Source organism: Schistocerca nitens, chromosome 2 (genome assembly GCF_023898315.1).
Source record: "Schistocerca nitens isolate TAMUIC-IGC-003100 chromosome 2, iqSchNite1.1, whole genome shotgun sequence".
Lineage (NCBI taxonomy): Eukaryota > Metazoa > Arthropoda > Insecta > Orthoptera > Acrididae > Schistocerca > Schistocerca nitens.
In genome coordinates this window covers 717775052-717795749 of record NC_064615.1, presented here as the reverse complement: position 1 = coordinate 717795749, position 20698 = coordinate 717775052, and the positions used below count along the sequence as shown (strand labels likewise).

General features: G+C 39.0%; 1 protein-coding gene across 4 annotated transcripts in view; it reads left to right on the top strand.

Moving 5' to 3' along the window:
* Window positions 1–16237, top strand: part of LOC126236895 (schwannomin-interacting protein 1 homolog) — an 816191-nt gene extending 799954 nt beyond the window's left edge. For all 4 annotated transcript variants that reach the window (XM_049946538.1, XM_049946537.1, XM_049946536.1 and 1 more), the window contains exon 13: window positions 12369–16237. In XM_049946538.1, coding sequence (XP_049802495.1) covers window positions 12369–12486 — 118 coding nt within the window. In that variant the 3' untranslated portion in view covers window positions 12487–16237. The remainder of the gene's footprint in view (window positions 1–12368) is intronic.
* The last annotated feature ends 4461 nt before the right edge of the window (window positions 16238–20698 follow it).

The window sequence follows — 20698 nt, the reverse complement described above, 5'->3', positions numbered from 1 at the left end:
AATTTAGTGTTTAAAATGAAAATTCTTATAAAATCTGTTACATTCAGGAAATTACTGAATGTAGTTGGTGGACAACTTTCTTAGACTGCTTCTAACCACATAAAGGAGATGTTGAATAGCAGAAGGCACATCTAATAGTAAACTGTTACATTTTTTTAGCTATTGGACAATGCCATTCATCAGACACACACACACACACACACACACACACACACACGTACACGGACCACTGTCATCTCCAGGCACTATGGTCTCACTGGGAGCAGGTGGTGATCTTGGCTGGGTTGGGTAGTGTGGATACAGAAGAGACGTGGCTTGGGAGAGAGAGCAAGATAGGAGTGATGGAAGATGTGTAATGTGGCCTTTGGAAGGATGGGGGGACATGTTAGGTAGAGCATGGGGAGAGCTGTGATGGGGTGGGGGAAAGGAGGGAGTAGAGAAAGGGAAAGGACTATGCAGGTGAGTCTGGAGGATAGATGTCATGTGCGAGGCTGCAGTGGGAGCAGGGAAGGAGACAGAGGCAGGTGGATGTTAAGGACTAACAAACATTAAGGGGAGGGTGGATTCATGAGAACAAAGGGTATATTTCAAGGAGATTTCCCACCTGCCAATTCAGGAAAGTTGCCATGCTGGGCAACTGGATGGTCTAGCTACCACTGTCCACAGTTTTGTGAAGGCCATTCATGCAGACAGAAATTTTTTCAGCAGTCATGCATTCGAAGAATGTTGCACAGTGGTTGCTGCTAAGTTGGTAGACTAAATGGCTGCTTTCACAGGTGACCCTGCTTCTGATGGGAGTGTGTGGTTACTTACACAGTTTCAGTAACCAGCTTTAAATGATGAATCTAGGATTATACTGCAACCTCCTATGTATCACTCACATAGGGATCGCGAGAACTGTAGCACACACACAGTGGGATTTTAATAATCATTCTTCCTGCACTCCATACGTGAATGGAACGGAACAAACTTAATAACTGGAACAATGGAATGTACCCTCTGCCATACACCTCTCCATTGTTTGAAGAGTATAGATGTAAACATAGTGGGCGGGCATAGCTAAAATCTTGCAGTCTAGTATTAAATGTGCGTGTCTGTTGTTGAACAACACCTCTACATGGTGAGGTGCAAAGTATCCTAATATTCACATTGTTATTTCATCCTGGAGTCTTCATTATCAAATAACTTCCTGTAATGAGAGGCATTCTCTAGGGTCAGTCCAGATCTATTACCCAAAGGAGGCGACTTTGCTGAACACCCATTTGTTATGTGGTTTTCTCAAATTTTTATGTTTGCCTCGTTTACTTTTTCTCATTAATGTAGGTAAGAGCCAAGTTATAACATGCTCATTATCCTCCATTACAGTCCAGCAATTAACTTAGAAACCCGCTAGCTGACAGTTCATTAAGTAAACCAAAAGTATACATGGATCATAATAACATAGTGATTGTCGTTTAACTATTTACAAGGCTCCTACAATAGCAACAACCAATCAAAGTAAGTGTTTGTTCTGTTCCATTCACCATTGTCAAATTGCTCTGCTATTGCAGGTAGCAGTTACTGTAGCCAGTTGCAGACGACACTTGTGGCCAGTAACCCTACAGTTATGATCTGTTTCCATTGTGTGCTTCTTTCCCTGTGTAGTGAGTTTGTTTTGCAATACAGAATGTCTCAAGCTTGCAATAGAAGTATGCAGGTAAGAGTGGTTACTGAACCGAATGTTCAGTGATCTGCTCACCTCACTTTTGTGTGGTCAGACATGCAAGTTTGTGTGGTGTAGGAATATTTAAATTATTCAGGTAGTGAAGGGAGACGAAAATTTAATAGTCATGGGTGACTGGAATTCGTCAGTAGGAAAAGGGAGAGAAGGAAACATAGTAGGTGAATATGGATTGGGGGGAAGAAATGAAAGAGGAAGCCGCCTTGTAGAATTTTGCACAGAGCATAATTTAATCATAGCTAACACTTGGTTCACGAATCATAAAAGAAGGTTGTATACCTGGAAGAATCCTGGAGATACTAAAAGGTATCAGATAGATTATATAATGGTAAGACAGAGATTTAGGAACCAGGTTTTAAATTGTAAGACATTTCCAGGGGCAGATGTGGACTCTGATCCAATCTATTGGTTATGACCTGTAGATTAAAACTGAAGAAACTGCAAAAAGGTGGGAATTTAAGGAGATGGGACCTGGATAAACTGAAAGAACCAGAGGTTGTACAGAGTTTCAGGGAGAGCATAAGGGAACAATTGACAGGAATGGGGGAAAGAAATACAGTAGAAGAAGAATGGGTAGCTTTGAGGGATGAAGTAGTGAAGGCAGCAGAGGATCAAGTAGGTAAAAAGACGAGGGCTGGTAGAAATCCTTGGGTAACAAAAGAAATATTGAATTTAATTGATGAAAGAAGAAAATATAAAAATGCAGTAAATGAAGCAGGCAAAGAGGAATACAAACGTCTCAAAAACGAGATCGACAGGAAGTGCAAAATGGCTAAGCAGGGATGGCTGGAGGACAAATGTAAGGATGTAGAGGCTTGTCTCACTAGGGGTAAGATAGATACTGCCTACAGGAAAATTAAAGAGACCTTTGGAGAGAAGAGAACCACTTGTATGAATATCAAGAGCTCAGATGGCAACCCAGTTCTAAGCAAAGAAGGGAAGGCAGAAAGGTGGAAGGAGTATATAGAGGGATTATACAAGGGCATTGTACTTGAGGACAATATTATGGAAATGGAAGAGGATGTAGATGAAGATGAAATGGGAGATATGATACTGCGTGAAGAGTTCGACAGAGCACTGAAAGACCTGAGTCGAAACAAGGCCCCGGGAGTAGATAACATTCCATTAGAACTACTGACAGCCTTGGGAGAGCCAGTCCTGACAAAACTCTACCATCTGGTGAGCAAGATGTATGAGACAGGCGAAATACCCTCAGACTTCAAGAAGAATATAATAATTCCAATCCCGAAGAAAGCAGGTGTTGACAGATGTCAAAACTATCAGTTTAATAAGTCACAGCTGCAAAATACTAACACGAATTCTATACAGACGAATGGAAAAACTGGTAGAAGCGGACCTCGGGGAAGATCAGTTTGGATTCTGTAGAAATGTTGGAACACGTGAGGCAATACTAACCGTACGACTTATCTTAGAAGAAAGATTAAGGAAAGGCAAACCTACATTTCTAGCATTTGTAGACTTAGAGAAAGCTTTTGACAATGTTGACTGGAATACTCTCTTTCAAATTATGAAGATGGCAGGGGTAAATTACAAGGAGCGAAAGGCTATTTACAATTTGTACAGAAATCAGATGGCAGTTATAAGAGTCGAGGGGCATGAAAGGGAAGCAGTGGTTGGGAAAGGAATGAGACATGGTTGTAGCCTCTCCCCGATGTTATTCAATCTGTATATTGAGCAAACAGTAAAGGAAACAAAAGAAAAATTCGGAGTAGGTATTAAAATACATGGGGAAGAAGTAAAAACTTTGAGGTTCGCCGATGACATTGTAATGCTGTTAGAGACAGCAAAGGACTTGGAAGAGCAGTTGAACGGAATGGACAGTGTCTTGAAAGGAGGATATAAGATGAACATCAACAAAAGCAAAACGAGGATAATGGAATGTAGTCAAATTAAATCGGGTGATGCTGAGGGAATTAGATTAGGAAATGAGACACTTAAAGTAGTAAAGGAGTTTTGCTATTTAGGGAGTAAAATAACTGATGATGGTCAAAGTAGAGAGGATATAAAATGTAGACTGGCAATGGCAACGAAATCGTTTCTGAAGAAGAGAAATTTGTTAACATCGAGTATAGATTGAAGTGTCAGGAAGTCGTTTCTGAAAGTATTTGTATGGAGTGTAGCCACGTATGGAAGTGAAACATGGACGATAACTAGTTTGGACAAGAAGAGAATAGAAGCTTTCGAAATGTGGTGCTACAGAAGAATGCTGAAGATAAGGTGGGTAGATCATGTAACTAATGAGGAGGTATTGAATAGGATTGGGGAGAAGAGAAGTTTGTGGCACAACTTGACTAGAAGAAGGGATCGGTTGGTAGGACATGTTGTGAGGCGTCAAGGGATCACAAATTTAGCATTGGAGGGCAGCGTGGAGGGTAAAAATCGTAGAGGGAGACCAAGAGATGAATACACTAAGCAGATTCAGAAGGTTGCAGTAGGTACTGGGAGATGAAGAAGCTTGCACAGGATAGAGTAGCATGGAGAGCTGCATCAAACCAGTCTCAGGACTGAAGACCACAACAACAACACAGGAATATTTTGAGGAGAAGAGATACTATGGTGTGAATTTACTGGTTCTAATGAAGGTAAAAAGAACAACAGACACTTTGAGGATACATAAAAACACTGTTGTCAATGTTTGTAATTAAATAATAGTGTGCAGAAGAGGAAGTGGCTGGTTCATCTAAGATGCAGACACATGGTAAAAAGAGGAAAAGTCATTCCAACAAGATGCTGTTCATTATAGCATATACTAACAGTACAAGAGGAAAGGAAATCCAACTATAATCAAACTATGCATTATTCTTCAGGAGACAGAGTTATTCAATGGCAGTAAGACTTCTTTGTAACAGTTGTCAGAGAATTCTGTTCCAGGTACAAAAAAAAGTATTGCTTGCAAAATTATAATGAAGAAGTCCTACCTTTTGAAGACACTGTTTGGCTCACATTTCCATAAGAAATCTCATCTTGTTATTGGGGGTACCCCTCTACGCAAGTATTCACACTACAGTTTGTACTACTTTAATGTTTTTAGTTACTGTATTCACATAAAGGCTTCAAATCCATTTGAGCACCCCTTTCATACTGAATATGACACCAATATGTAAATCATACTGATTATTGTCCCCCCCCCCCCCCTCCCCCCATGAACCATGGACCTTGCCATTGGTGGGGAGGCTTGCATGCCTCAGCGATACAGATAGCCGTATCGTAGGTGCTGTCACAACGTAGGGGTATCTGTTGAGAGGCCAGACAAACATGTGGTTCCTGAAGAGGGGCAGCAGGCTTTTCAGTAGTTGCCGGGGCAACAGTCTGGATGATTGACTGATCTGGCCTTGTAACATTAACCAAAACGGCCTTGCTGTGCTGGTACTGTGAATGGCTGAAAGCAAGGGGAAACTACAGCGATAATTTTTCCCGAGGGCATGCAGCTTTACTGTATGGTTAAATTATGATGGCGTCCTCTTGGGTAAAATAGTCTGGTGGTAAAATAGTCCCCCATTCAGATCTCTGGGCTGGGACTACTCAGGAGGACATCGTTATCAGGAGAAGGAAAACTGGCGTTCTATGGATTGGAGCATGGAATGTCAGATCCCTTAATTGGGCAGGTAGGTTAGAAAATTTGAAAAGAGAAATTGATAGGTTAAAGTTAATATAGTGGGAATTAGTGAAGTACAGTGGCAGGAGGAACAAGACTTCTGGTCAGATGAATACAGGGTTATAAATACAAAATCAAATAGGGGTAATGCAGGAGTAGGTATAATAATGAATAAAAAAGTAAGAGTGCGGGTAAGCTACTACAAACAGCATAGTGAACGCATTATTGTGGCCAAGGTAGACACGAAGTCCACGCCTACTGCAGTAGTACAAGTTTATGTGCCAAGTAGCTACACAGATGATGAAGAAATTGATGAAATGTATGATGAGATAGAAGAAATTGTTCAGACATGAAGGGAGACGAAAATTTAATAGTCATGGGTGACTGGAATTCGATAGTAAGAAAAGGAAGAGTAGGAAACATAGTAGGTTAATATGGAATGGGTGCAAGAAATGAAAGAGGAAGCCGCCTGGTAGTATTTTGCACAGAGCATTACTTAATCATAGCTAACACTTGGTTCAAGAATCATGAAAGAAGGTTGTATACATGGAAGAGGCCTGGAGATACTGGAAGGTTTCAGATTGACTATATAATGGCAAGACAGAGATTTAGGAACCAGATTTTAAATTGTAAGACATTTCCATGGGCTGATGTTGACTCTGACCACAATCTGTTTGTTGTGAACTGTAGATTAAAACTGAAGATACTGCAAAAAGTGGGAATTTAAAGAGATGGGACCTGGATAAACTGACAGAACCAGAGGTTGTAGAGAGTTTCAGAGAGAGCATTACGGAACGATTGACAGGAATGGGGGAAGGAGATATATTAGAAGAAGAATGGGACTGAAAGACCGAAGTCAAAACAAGGCCCGGGGAGTAGACAACATTCCATTACCACTACTGACAGCCTTGGGAGAGCCAGCCCTGACAAAACTCTACCATCTAGTGAACAAGATGTATGAGACAGGCGAAATACCCTCAGACTTCAAGAAGAATATAATAATTCCAATCCCAAAGAAAGCAGGTGTTGACAGATGTGAAAATTACCGAACTATCAGTTTAATAAGTCACAGCAGCAAAATACTAATGGAAATTCTTTACGGACGAATGGAAAAACTAGTAGAAGTCGACCTTGTGGAAGATCAGTTTGGATTCCATAGAAATGTTGGAACACGTGAGGCAATACTGACCCTATGACTTATCTCAGAAGATAGGTTAAGGGAAGGCAAACCTACGTTTCTAGCATTTGTAGACTTAGAGAAAGCTTTTAACAGTGTTGACTGGAATACTCTTTCAAATTCTGAAGGTGGCAGGGGTAAAAACAGGGAGCGAAAGGCTATTTACAATTTGTACAGAAACCAGATGGCAGAAGAGTCGAGGGGCATGAAAGGGAAGCAGTGGTTGGGAAGGGAGTGAGACAGAGTTGTAGCCTAATCCTGATGTTATTGAGCAAGCAGTAAAGGAAACAAAAGAAAAATTCGGAGTAGGATTTAAAATCCATGGAGAAGAAATAAAAACTTTGAGGTTCGCCAATGATACTGTAATTCTGCCAGAACCAGCATAGGACCTTGAAGAGCAGTTGAACGGAATGGACAGTGTCTTGAAAGGAGAATATAAGATGAACATCGACAAAAGCAAAACGAGGATAATGGAATGTAGTCAAATTAAGTCAGGTGATGTTGAGGGAATTAGATTAGGAAATGAGACACTTAAAGTAGTAGATGACTTTTGCTATTTGGGGAGCAAAATAACTGATGATGGTCGAAGTAGAGAGGATGTAAAATGTAGACTGGCAGTGGCAAGGAAACGTTTCTGAAGAAGAAAAATTTGTTAACATGGAGTATAGATTTAAGTGTCAGGAAGTCGTTTCTGAAAGTATGTGTATGGAGTGTAGCCATGTATGGAAGTGAAACAAGGATGATAAATAGTTCGCAAGAAGAGAATAGATGCTTTCGAAATGTGGTGCTACAGAAGAATGCTGAAGATTAGATGGGTAGATCACACAACTAATGATGAGGTATTGAATTGAATTGGGGAGAAGAGAAATTTGTGGCACAACTTGACTAGAAGAAGGGATTGCCGACATGTTCTGAGGCATCAAGGGATCAATTTACACTGCTGGCCACTGTAAATGCAACACCAAGAAAGACAAGAGGTAGCACAACAAAATTTATTTTGTAGATAACATGTTGACCAAGTATCAAATGATTACGTTTACAGACGTCTGTGACATGTGGTTCCTGCCAGAATCAGTAGCCAGAGTAGCCGCCATTGTTGGAGATCACCGCTGCCACACGTCTCGGCATTGAGTCAAAGAGACGTTGGATGTGTTCCTGGGGTACAGCAGCCCAAGCAGCTTCCACACATTGCCAAAGATCATCTGGTGTGGCAGCTGGGGATGTAATCTGGGTCACTCGTTGAGCAACTATGGACCACGTGTTTTCTATCGGCGAAAGATCCGGAGAGCGAGCCGGCCAGGGAAGCACTTCAATCTGGTTATTGACGTGTGGTCGCGCATTATCCTGTTGAAATATGGCTGTGGCCGAGCCCTGAAGGTAAGGAAGGACAACTGGCTCCAGCACCTTGGATATGTAGTGCCGGCTATTTAAAGTACCGGCAATGCGTACTAGAGGCGTGCGAGAGTAATATCCAATACCGCCCCATACCATAATACCCGGTGCAAGACCAGTGTGGCGGTGCATAATGCAGCTGTCCAGCATCCTCTCTCCACGGTGTCTCCACACTCGAATCCGACCATCGTGGTGCTGCAGACAGAAGCGTGCTTCGTCAGTAAAGACAACGTCATTCCATTCTGCCGTCCACATCCGTCTGTCATCACACCATTGACGACGGAGACGTCTGTGGTTCTGCGTTAATGGTAGACGAAGCAATGGACGTCTTGCGGACAGACTACTCTGCTGTAAACGGCGTCGAATGGTACGCGCAGACACTGGATGATGCGTTACAGACGCAATGTGCTGTGCTATGGTTCGGGATGTCACTGAGCGATCCATCACTGCCATGCGCACAATTTGCCTATCAGCATGTGCAGTGGTGCACCGTGGTGAATGCGATCGACCACGTCGGTCCGTCGTACCCTCCTGCATCCAGCGGTCACATATCCGCATTACAGTTGTTTGGTTTCGTCCAACACGACTAGCGATTTCTCTGTATGATAATCCACAATCTCGGTAAGCCACTATCCTTCCTCTGTCGAACTCGGATACTTGATCAAACGATGTTCGCTGTTGTCTACGAGGCATAACTGATCGTCTTGTGAAACAACCACAAGGTAAACACACGTGCCGAACGTACACTCGTCGAAATCGGCAAGCCTTAAATGGCGCTATGAGGTGGCGCCACAGGCGCGCGTGATGTGCGTCTGTGCTGAAATTCTAATCAGTTGCATATCTCATCGCTGCAAACCCATGGTGTAAATTTCACTTGATTCGGATGCTTCCTTCAGGGTGTTGCATTTACGGTGGCCAGCAGTGTAGTATTGGAGGGCAGCATGGAGGGTAAAAATTGCAGAGGGAGACCAAGAGATGAATACACTAAGCAAATTCAGAAGGATGTAGGCTGCAGTAGGTACTGGGAGATGAAGAAGCTTGCACAGGATAGAGTAGCATGGAGAGCTGCATCAAACCAGTCTCATGACTGAAGACCACAACAACTGATTATTGTAAAAGAGAGTGCATGTCCTGTTGCTTTTGTTGGGATATACATATAACAGGAAAAGGTAGCATTTTATGCAGAGGAGTGCAATTGTTATGTTTAAGAAATATCACAATCCTGTAAAGTGAACTCAGTATTGCGCACAACCTGGGAGCATGAGAAAACAAGTCAGTATGGAATCACACAGCTGTTACTGCTACAGCAATACTGCTTATGCATGAATGTACCGACAAACCCACAGCATTGCCTCCTTCCGTGCTAAACTGTGCTTCACTGTGAATCACTTTGTTATTTTGATTCAGGTTCTAGTCATCAGTATGACATTAAAGTTTTATGCACATAGTATCATCATGTAATAACAAGGAATAAGAAAAGTTGTATTTGTTATTGAAATTTTTGCATTCGAGTAGTGTACCTGCATTTAGCAGTAGATTTATCAAAGGCCAGATATTAAGTCACTGGTAAATACTTTACAAGTTTTGATAATATAAATATTATGCTCACAGTGAGGTTCTGTAAGAAATTAGAAGCCAATACATGCCATTTTGTCTGTACAGGGCTATTAAGAATGAACATAAAATAATGATTTGAACTGCTTGAGGGCTCTGGAAGCTATCCACTGGATTGTTTGATTCATGATATTATTTCTGTAGCCTATTTACAATACTGCAATAATGTGAATGAATTACACATGTTATTTTCATTTGCTTCTGGCCAAAAAAAAAAAAATCATTTGTGTTTTTATCCACAGTACTTGTCACTCATGAGTAAATGAGGTTGTATGTTGAAGTTTTTTGTAGGTGTAGACTTTTGGAAAGGCTACTGAATGTAATTTTCCTGGAGAGCTTCTAGTAGAAATTTACATGTCACTCACTTTCTATTATTTCAAAAGATAAATGGAGCTGTGCGAAACTAAAATAATGTCCAACTATTATAAACAATTTGATAAGTAAAGATAACTGCTTTTCTTACTGAGGATTTTGTGACTCATTCTTTTATGGCAACATTTATTTATTACACTTGCATAAGTAACTGCAACAAAAACAAAAGTTAGTAAGTTCACAACAAAATAAAATAAATATTCTGAGGCTAAAGAAAATTAAAGAATTCACACAATTAATTAATTCTGCACACAGTTTAAAAAGAATACAGGCAAGTTGCTGGAGAGTAACACAGGTATGGCAGTATTGATAGATAGAGGTGGAAACCACTGTGCAAGTTAGGTAGTTTACTTAATACCTGTCCGTAGGTGCCGAAGCATAACTTCACTCTAGCAGTCTCACATACATGCATAGTTGACTTGCATCACAGCAAGAGCATTCCAATTCATTATCAGAGTCCATAAATATAGTGTCATTGTTTAGGAAAACAAGAGTTATGATCAGAACACAGCATAAACCTATTTGCAGAGAATGAGACAGAATTCGTAGCTGCTAGGGATTAAATCAGCCAGCTAACTGATTACACATGATGAACTGAACAGAGATGCCATGTTTTCCTTGCAAGTAATACTCTTATTGGAATGTAGATGTTATGATACTTGCCAATAGCTCCGTATCTTCAATTGATAAGTCTGACTGAGTTACAAGAATGGAGGCATTAAGTTTAACCCTTCACTTCAATTTTCAGACACACATGTAAATTTATCTGTTTCATTTGTCTCACTTTGAATTGCTTGGTAATCACCACACAGTCCACCACTACTTTGTTGCAGTTTCTCACTAAGAAGGAATTCTAATTAATACATGAAATTTTGTATGCTGGGTGAAAAGTTTAACATCAGCGTTCATACTCTGTTAAGTCTCTCAATATTTTTTACATTGTCAGTTTGTATGTTCTGAAACTCTTATTAAAAATGTGCATGACATTTTGTGCACCCATTGGAAAGTAGCCTATTGGTACATTGTGAGAGCTAATCATTGCTATTAAAGAAAGTGATGAATCGTTAACACAACTGCTTTTGCGAAGCTTCCAGCTGCTGTGCATGCAGTGTCAGTGACACGAAGTCTGCAGTAAATATAGTTTCTAACATATATACCATAAATACTTAAAAAAGAAAAGTGAATTACTCATGTATATTAAGCATGGAGATGCTGGAACTGACTCCCTTCATTGTTCAAGTATTTCTGATACCTGTTTAGGAAATCGCTCATTACACTCTGCAATTTCCTCTGAGAAATGACAGCAAATTCTTGACAAATGTTAGTTTTAAGTTCATCTAAAGTATGTGGATTTGATTTGTACACTTTCTCATTTCTGCCTCCAACCCCAGAGATAAAAATAGCTGTGGTTAAATCAGGATATGAGGATGCCATATTTTGTTGATAACTCTACCTTGAAACACACGAATTTCCTATAATGAGAAGTTGGTTGTAAATGCCATCACAGTGTCCTGTTGAAAGGTTGTGAAAGAATGTTCTCTTCTCTTTCAGTTAATTGACCAAAAAAGGTGGCATAATGTTTTCCACATATCTCTCACTGTTAATTGTTTTTCCTGGTAAAATACAGGAGCTATTATTTTCTCACCACTAATAGTGCACCATACTCCTATTTTTTGATCATGCAGAGGTGCCTCATGTATTACAAAAGGCTTTTCAGAACTCCAATAACAGTTATTTTGTGAATAAAAGTATCCACAAAGGTGGAACAATGATTCATTTGAAATAAAGTTACATGCACCCTATTCAAAATCCATTCACAAAACTACAACCTTATTGCAGGGTCATTCAGTTTAAGATCTTGGAATGCAGTTATTTTATTGGGCTGCAACTCAGTAACTTTGTAGGAATTTGAACATAGCCATAGGAAATTTGAACTGGTTTCCCAGGAGACTTTTCCAGAGCATGCATAGTGTTATCCAGAGTTTTTTTTCTGTGAATACTGCACGTGGTTGTCTAAGTTTCCTGTCAAGAACACTTCCCACTTCGTGAAATTTATTTATCGGTTGATGAATCGTACTGTGATCAGGATCTCGAACATCAGGAAATTCCTCTTAAAACAATTGTCTTACTGCACATGCTGATTCTGTATGCACCTATGAATCATACATGAATACTCTATGGCGAATACAGTATTTGTATTTCACCATTTCATTTGAAACACTTTCACTCAATACATTGCATTGCATCGCCCAACAGACACATGCTACTTGGGCAAACAAAGGCCTCTCAACAGAGTGGAAATATATTCCCCACCAGTGCTGCCTGCAACAAAATACTTGCCAGGTGATTGCGTTAAGAATTGACCATCCTGTATAACAATATTTTGTATTTATATAAGTGCATCCACGAGTGTCAGCTCTTTCACCAGACTGCCTGGACACTTTGATCGTGACATAAAACAAAATCATTTGTTACAGGGGTGCCAAAGAACAGTCAGTGAAGGAGCAACAAGATGTTCAGCTGCTGAACCAGAACAACAATCTTCTTTCACCCAAGCCAAAACTCAATAGGATAGCAGGCTTAGTGAAGAAGTAACACACAGTAAAAGTCAGAATAAATTATGTAGACTGAATCTCATTAATTAGCAAACTGAAATTATCAGTTGCTTTCAAACACACTGATGTTCCAATGGTGACAGACAGAAAGCAGTAATGTGTTGATGTGATGTGTTTTGTTCCTTGTGAAAGTGGACAACAAACAATGAGGAATGGAAATGGAAAAAAGCAGACTAATAGATTTAAAATTACATATTCATGCTTATTTGTTTCCACCTAAGCTTAATGCTAATTTTTGTATTATTATGTCTCCTTTTTTGTATGTGTAGGCTATAATTTATAGTTGTCTCCATGGACTGAATTGTGTTAAGTTCTTCTGCAGTGTTACGTATAGATTTCATATAAAGGTAGTAAGAACTCTGGAAACAATATTACTATTTTCAAAATAATTTATAATTACATAAACTTTGTAAATTGCAACTGTATTGTGTTCCACTATGTACAGAGTCTGAGATTTCAAACACGTATCATAACTGTACATTCCAGTTTTAAGAAAAATGCATTTTATTACAGCTGTGTAGCATAATTCATCAAAATATGTTCTGCACAAGAACAGTGTAATATCATTTTGAATATGACTGAACAGTTAATACCCCTAAGATTACTATAGTAGTTATTCTGGAAACCATTAACTCTGAACATTTGATATACCAAGCGATTGGATTCAAGGTGTAATTCCAATAAGCAATGTGTTTGGAAAAAATATTTCTTTACTGAATTTTGGATGTTCCTTTCATAATATTTTGTACATACATTTACATTTAATAATGAATTATATATGCAACAGTGATTTTAGTTTTTGTAAGAATGGATATAATGTTTATGTACTATATATATGTGTGTGTGTCATTACTTGTACAACCAGTTTCAAGTAATTTAATGTGAACAGTGAGACAGAACACTTTTTCAACTATTTATTGACAGTAATTTAGCACAGAATGTGGCCAAAGTAATTCATAGGTTTCTATTTTTCTTATTCTTATGCATTACTACTGTGAAAATTGTGAGCACTGTATCAGTGATGTGAAAGCATTACCCTGTTTTTATCATGGGCAGTTCATAGATATGTCATTTCAAATAGAGCAGCAAATCCAGTAAATTACTTTTTGCAACACCATGTGACCTGGCATTCGGCGATTATAATTTCAAATTCTTACAATCAAAACCTGAAACCGACATGTTGTTAAATTACTTCAATTCCATGCCTACTTTTACTTTAATATCATACATAAATTGCACTTTGTTATCTTCATCAGATGTGCAATAGTCTGCTATATTTTCAAAGAAACATATCAAATGTGCCACCTAAGACAAATGCCCGAAATATATTGATTCGAGATAACTTATGTGGTTATTACAGCAAGTTGCATTTTTTGTACATGTCTTCATCATGTACTAGTAATTGATGTAAACGGAGGAATACATCACACACACAAAGAGAGGGAAGAAAGGGAGTGAGAACTACAGAAATTAGTGACAGGGTCAATGGAGGCAGAGAAAGAGAAACATAGAGAGTGAGAGTGGCAATATACATAAACAGAAAGGAAAGAGAAGAATTACAATTTAAAGAGGATGGAATAAGACTGTATGAACAGGAGTGAGGTCTGCATCCTACTTTCTTGAAAATGATGGAATATGTGTTAATTATCAGTTATTGAATGGGAAACAGTAAGCTCTTGAGTTTCAGCACAGATTGTTGAGATCAATACACAAATGTGTTTGAATTCAATACAAGGAATATATTTCACATGAAAAAATTGTTGTATGTCTTATTACATGCATTTCAGGATAACTACACAGGTTTTAGACTTAGATGAAACAGTGGCAGAGAGAGTAATGCATGGGCAGCATGTACTGTAGCACTGGACAGATTATGATAGTTAAAAGATTTTTGTGTGCACTTATTTTTGCGCATGTTCCTTTCAGGGCAGGGCAGAAAGACAGCAATGCTTAATCATTATGTTGGCAGGAAGAGTTTAGAACAGATTATGTAAAAATGATAGGGGCCAAATACCAAATATATAATCAGATGTTGGTAAATTAACTGGAAAAACTGTTTATTGGCAATCATTCTCAGGTAAATGTAGCATGTTAATTATTTTTAAGTCAACAATCCATGTTCTAAGATTTACTGCATGAGAAATGATATCTTGACCAAACTGAGGATACAAAACATTTGCATTATATGGAAAAGATGAAATGCTACACTCTCAAAGATTGGGCTCTTTCTGGACTTTGCGGGATATGTCGATGTCCTGTAAGCTGCTGGGGGACCTGTCACTAGAAATTTAATTTGTGGAAACTATTTAAATTGCTGAGTTATTTTCAGGTCACGTGTTTTAAGTAGTGTAGTGTTCTCTTCCTACAACCTATACAGGTTAGGATGTTCTCATTAAGGCCAGCCTTTTAACTTCTTACCAGTAGTCACCTGCACAGTAGGAATATGGATACTAAAGAAGTCTTTTTAGTGCTTTATCAATACCATTGATCTCATTCGTAAATCTATTGATTGAAATTGTAAATAAGTCAAAAATAATATGGAATTTCTTCTTTTTTGCTATTGATTTGCATATTTATTGTTTCTTTGTACCTTCATCTATTAGTGCTTTTTATTATTATTTCTTCAGTTCATGTCCTCATCATCATTTGTGTGGGCTTCTGTCTGATCTGGCAACTGTTTTATTTTTGATACTTCCTGCCCCTGTCTTCTCAATTTTTAAATATTTCATTTGTCAAAACATTTTCATTTGCATTCCAGTTTATAACAGTACAAAATTTTAATGAAGAGATAATTGATGTTCAGCTTCAATACCATTAGTAGCAACAGAGGTAATATCTGTTCGGATGATTAAAGGCATTTTCAACTATAAAAGTTTCATATCAAAGATTGTGCTGAACTAAGAACTACTGGTGATATATATTACATAATGGCATATTTATGAAATTATTATTAATTGAAATCTTTGACTATGTCTTGGGATAGCTCAGAATTAAACATTCCATGAATTATTCACACGTTCACACCCACTTCTATCATTTCTAACCCATCTAAAACATTTAATGCTTTCTGTGCTAGTGTGAATGTTGATGCTAATTGTTGTATGAAAGATTATATTAAATGATTGTAAATAACATTTTTAGACATGTTAACATCTGTCCTGTAATTTCATGTATTTTAGATTGGAACCAACTTAATGTATGACAGTGGTTTTTTGTGTGTGTGTGTGTGTTTTGTTTAGTTCCTGTTCAGTTGTATAAAGATGTGATAACACGTAGCTGCCATTTGATCTGTCAAGTCTTCAATACAAGGTCATGTGGATACTGAATTAATCCAATGCACCATATATTCTGTAGTGAAAGTAGCAATCTGAATATATGTTGTTGATACTGAAGCTTGTTATCTGCTGCTTAAATGCACTCAAAACATATAACTGTTAACTTGTAAGTGCATCATTTTACATGTTCCAGGTCTTTTAGACTAGGGGCCAAATTGTAACTGTGCATCCACATCATATTAACAGAACTTGCTATATGCAGCTTTAAAGATAAAATGTCTCTCATTAAAATGCTTTGTGATATTTGTTAAATAAAATAATGTGATGTCTTGCTTGTTCCGGGTGATTGCAGGCAAGCTCCTCCAATTCTGTTGTACAAACATGTCAAAACTGAATGAAAGAGAAATAAGAATATTTGCAGCCATATAATCATTTCTATAAACTGATTTAAATTGACATTTTGTATGTTTCCAGTGTTATCCCAAATCAACTACCCAAAATTTTTGGTTTTTAGTTTCCTTAAAATTGCCACCATACCCTAAATCCCACACACTGGGTAAGAAGCCTAAGCATAACTTGACTATAATGCACCCATAAAGCATGACTGGTATCACTTTTGAGGAAAAAAAAAAAATCGTACTGTGATTGCTAGACTGAAATGTCATTCAGGAGGGAGGAAGTGTTCAAATTCATGTTGGGTTATCTTGACATATGTTTTCCCTGGTCACTGTAAGTGAAGAAGTCTTTTTAGTGCTTTATCAATACCATTGATTTCATTCGTAAATCTGTAGTGAAAGTAGCAATCTGAATATAATTTGTTGATACTGAAGCTTGTTATCTGCTGCTTAAATGCACTCAAAACATATAACTGTTAACTTGTAAGTGCATCATTTTACATGTTCCAGGTCTCTTGTTATGCTGCTGCAAACATCGTCTAACTGTTCATGCAGGTGGTTGTTGTCGTGCAAATGACGCCATCTGTTGACTCAGGGATCGAGACGTGGCATTGAGCTGACTGGCGCTTTGTTTCTGGATTGAAAAATGGCATCCACGTCTCATCCATTGTCACATTCAAATGAGCTAGTACTTCAAATCTACTGATGTTGACTAGTTGCTTGAGTGTAACATTCCTTCATAATAACTTGATTCATTAACCTATTGTCTCCATGTTATGCCACAGCCCCCCCTTCCCACCGCCCCCCCTCCCCCCCCCCCCCCCACACACACACACACTGTTCCCTTTAACAGTAAGTAGTTCATAACATTTATTTTCATTTAACTTGAAAAGATGAAATCAAACAGAAAAATTATTGTTATAGCTTTTTGGGACGGCAAAGGAATTTTTACAATGGATTTTATAAAAGTACCATGTGAGAATACTGAGACATCACAGGTTAATTGCAAAACACCAAAGGTCAAACCAAAACAAATAGTGTGGAATGATTACCAAAGGAATCCTCCTCCTTTACAACATTGTGTGACCTCATACTCTGAAATTATTGAAGGAAAAACTCAGACCTTTTGGCTTGGAGATTTTTCAAGATCTTTCCCAAGATGAAGGCCTGGCTGGCTACTCAGCACTTCAGGACCAATGATGAAGTCAAGGATGAGGTCAAGGATGCAGTCAACAACTGGCTGAAGCACCATTCTTCAATTAAGACATAAAGAAGTTGGTGTCACAATACGAGAAATGTTTAAATTTGGTGGTAATTATGTGGAGAAGCAATGTCAACATTTGAGTACATGTTCATTTAAAAAGTTATCTTTCTTAACAGCCAAATAGAGATTAACATATGATTAGCTCTCACTTACACCTATTTAACTCATATCTGCAATGGTGTGAGAATTAAATTGGGACAATACACCAGAGTTTTCCTATTGTACAGAAACATTTGAGAATGGAGTTCACAATTTCTGCTTTTGCTTTGCTATCCTCAATTTCAATTCTTATCTCTTTTATGGACAACTGGGCATTACTTTGGTGGTACCACAACACTAACATCTGTTACATATGACCTGAATTGCTGTAGATTGTGTGAGACACCTTTCAGTAATACGAGGTGCATTCAAGTTCTAAGGCCTCCGATTTTTTTTCTAATTAACTACTCACCCGAAATCGATGAAACTGGCGTTACTTCTCGACGTAATCGCCCTGCAGATGTACACATTTTTCACAACGCTGATGCCATGATTCCATGGCAGCGGTGTCTTTCATTGTTGGAAAAAGCCAGGTCAGGTGAGTAGGGAGCATGAGGAATCACTTCAAACTTGTTATCACGAAGAAACTATTGCATAAAGTTAGCTCGATGTGTGGGTGCGTTGTCTTGGTGAAACAGCAGACGCGCAGCCCTTCCCGGACGTTTTTGTTGCAGTGCAGGAAGGAATTTGTTCTTCAAAACATTTTCGTAGGATGCACCTGTTACCGTAGTGGCCTTTGGAACGCAATGGGTAAGGATTACGCCCTCGCTGTCCCAGAACATGGACACCATTATTTTTTCAGCACTGGCGGTTACCCGAAATTATTTTGGTGGCTGTGAATCTGTGTGCTTCCATTGAGCTTACTGGCACTTTGTTTCTGGATTGAAAAATGGCACCCACGTCTCATCCATTGTCACAACCGACGAAAAGAAAGTCCCATTCATGCTGTCGTTGCGCGTCAACATTGCTTGGCAACATGCCACACGGGCAGCCATGTGGTCGTCTGTCAGCATTCGTAGCACCCACCTGGATGACACTTTTTGCATTTTCAGGTCGTCATGCAGGATTGTGTGCACAGAACCCACAGAAATGCCAACTCTGGAGGCGATCTGTTCAACAGTCATTTGGCGATCCCCCAAAACAATTCTCTCCACTTTCTCGATCATGTCGTCAGACCGGCTTGTGCGAGCCCGAGGTTTTTTCGGTTTGTTGTCACACGATGTTCTGCCTTCATTAAACTGTTGCACCCACGAACGCACTTTCGACACATCCATAACTCCATCACCACATGTCTCCTTCAACTGTCGATAAATTTCAATTGGTTTCACACAACGCAAATTCAGAAAACGAATGATTGCACGCTGTTCAAGTAAGGAAAACATCGCCATTTTAAGTATTTAAAGCAGTTCTCATTCTCGCCGCTGGCGGTAAAATTCCATCTGCCGTACGGTGCTGCCATCTCTGGGACGTATTGACAATGAACGCGGCCTCATTTTAAAACAATGCGCATGTTTCTATCTCTTTTTCAGTCCAGAGAAAAAAAATCGGAGGCCTTAGAACTTGAATGCACCTCGTATATTACAGTTGTCAAAGTCTTCAAGCATTCCCATTTTGATGCCCTCCTGTTTTGACATCTTCAACTTTTATAGCCCTGTCTTCCTCAGTTGCGCGTAATATTACAGTATATTGATAATTTTTACTTATGGACCGTCTGACAGCAACTGAATAAAACACAAGTTTAGTGCCATACGCGTTTCGCCTTTATTTTCTGCAAGGCATCATCAGTGGCAGGTTGCGTGGACAATTTCTTACATATTACGCTCCTGTTGCATTTTTGGTGTTGTTCTTCTTCTTATGAACACCAATTTGTGGTTTTTTCCACATTCCACAGCACTATGCACTGAACGCTTGTTTTAATGCAATGTTTTGGTTTCTGTTGCCGACTGTTGACAGTCGGCAACAGCCATGCGTGGGTTTTCATGCATGGCTGTGTGCTTGGCCGCCTGTTGACTGTTGGCAACAGAAACCAAAACATTGCATTAAAACAAGCGTTCAGTGCATAGTGCTGTGGAAATGTGGAAAAAACTGCAAATTGGCATTCATAAGAAGAAGAACAAAACCAAAAATGCAACAGGAGCGTAATATGTAAGAAATTGTCCACGCAACCTGCCACTGATGATGCCTTGCAGAAAATAAAGGCGAAACTTGTATGGCACTAAAATTGTGTTTTATTCAGTTGCTGTCAGACGGTCCATAAGTAAAAATTATCAATATACCCTCCTGTTTTGTTCAGCATCTTTCTGTCTATAGTCCTATGCTTTGTTTTACACCTATTATGCGGCAGTCGATTCTTAGGAAGTTGGTTTTACTGTGACTATGTACCACAGATGGTTTCTACCATCATAAAGTACATATTTATCCAGTTTATAGTCAACTATTCTCTTAAACATGCACCACAGTTATACATGCTCCTGTCCAGGACTAAATGTTGAAAGTTCCTCATTTTGATATGACACTACTGCATATTTATCTAGTCTGCTGAACATACAAAACTTTCAACTTGTTTTAGTAAGTAATAAGCTGAGGTGGCACCGCCATCTGGGTAAATTAGTTAAAAAGCGCAGTTCACAGAGTAAATATTATTTTGACCTTAGCTGCATTCCTCCAGAACATTAAACCATAGGATAATAATGAGTGAAAGTATGCAAAAGATATTAGTAATCTCTCTTGTTGTGTCGTCCTGTAAATGGAATTAAAAACTGTAAAGTAGGCAGAACTGAACTTTGTTGTTAACTTACCCATCTCCTGATGTGACCTTAGTTTATTATCCATCTGGGTGTCTAAGAACATCACACATGAATCCTCATCCAGTGTGCCAACTGATATCTGCTTCTGGCATCTTTAGTGATTTTTATTGATGCAGAATTGCACATGCAAGCTAGTATATTTACTCTTTCTTACTGTTATAATTCCTGCAAATTCTGCACGTTTAAACAAGTAGTCATGACTTCTTTATTGGCGTTCCTTATCCTTCCTCCCCAATTTTATCACCTCTTCTAAATCAGGATCGGCATGCAGAACTGCACACGTGCACGATGTGTTGCTCACAGGTGGGACAGTGCTAGGCCTCACTCAGCTTTGCTTGGCCATCCTCAGAAATGCTCAATACAGTGCAACCTTTCATTTAACAGTGCAGGACGACATTCTTCAGTTGTAACA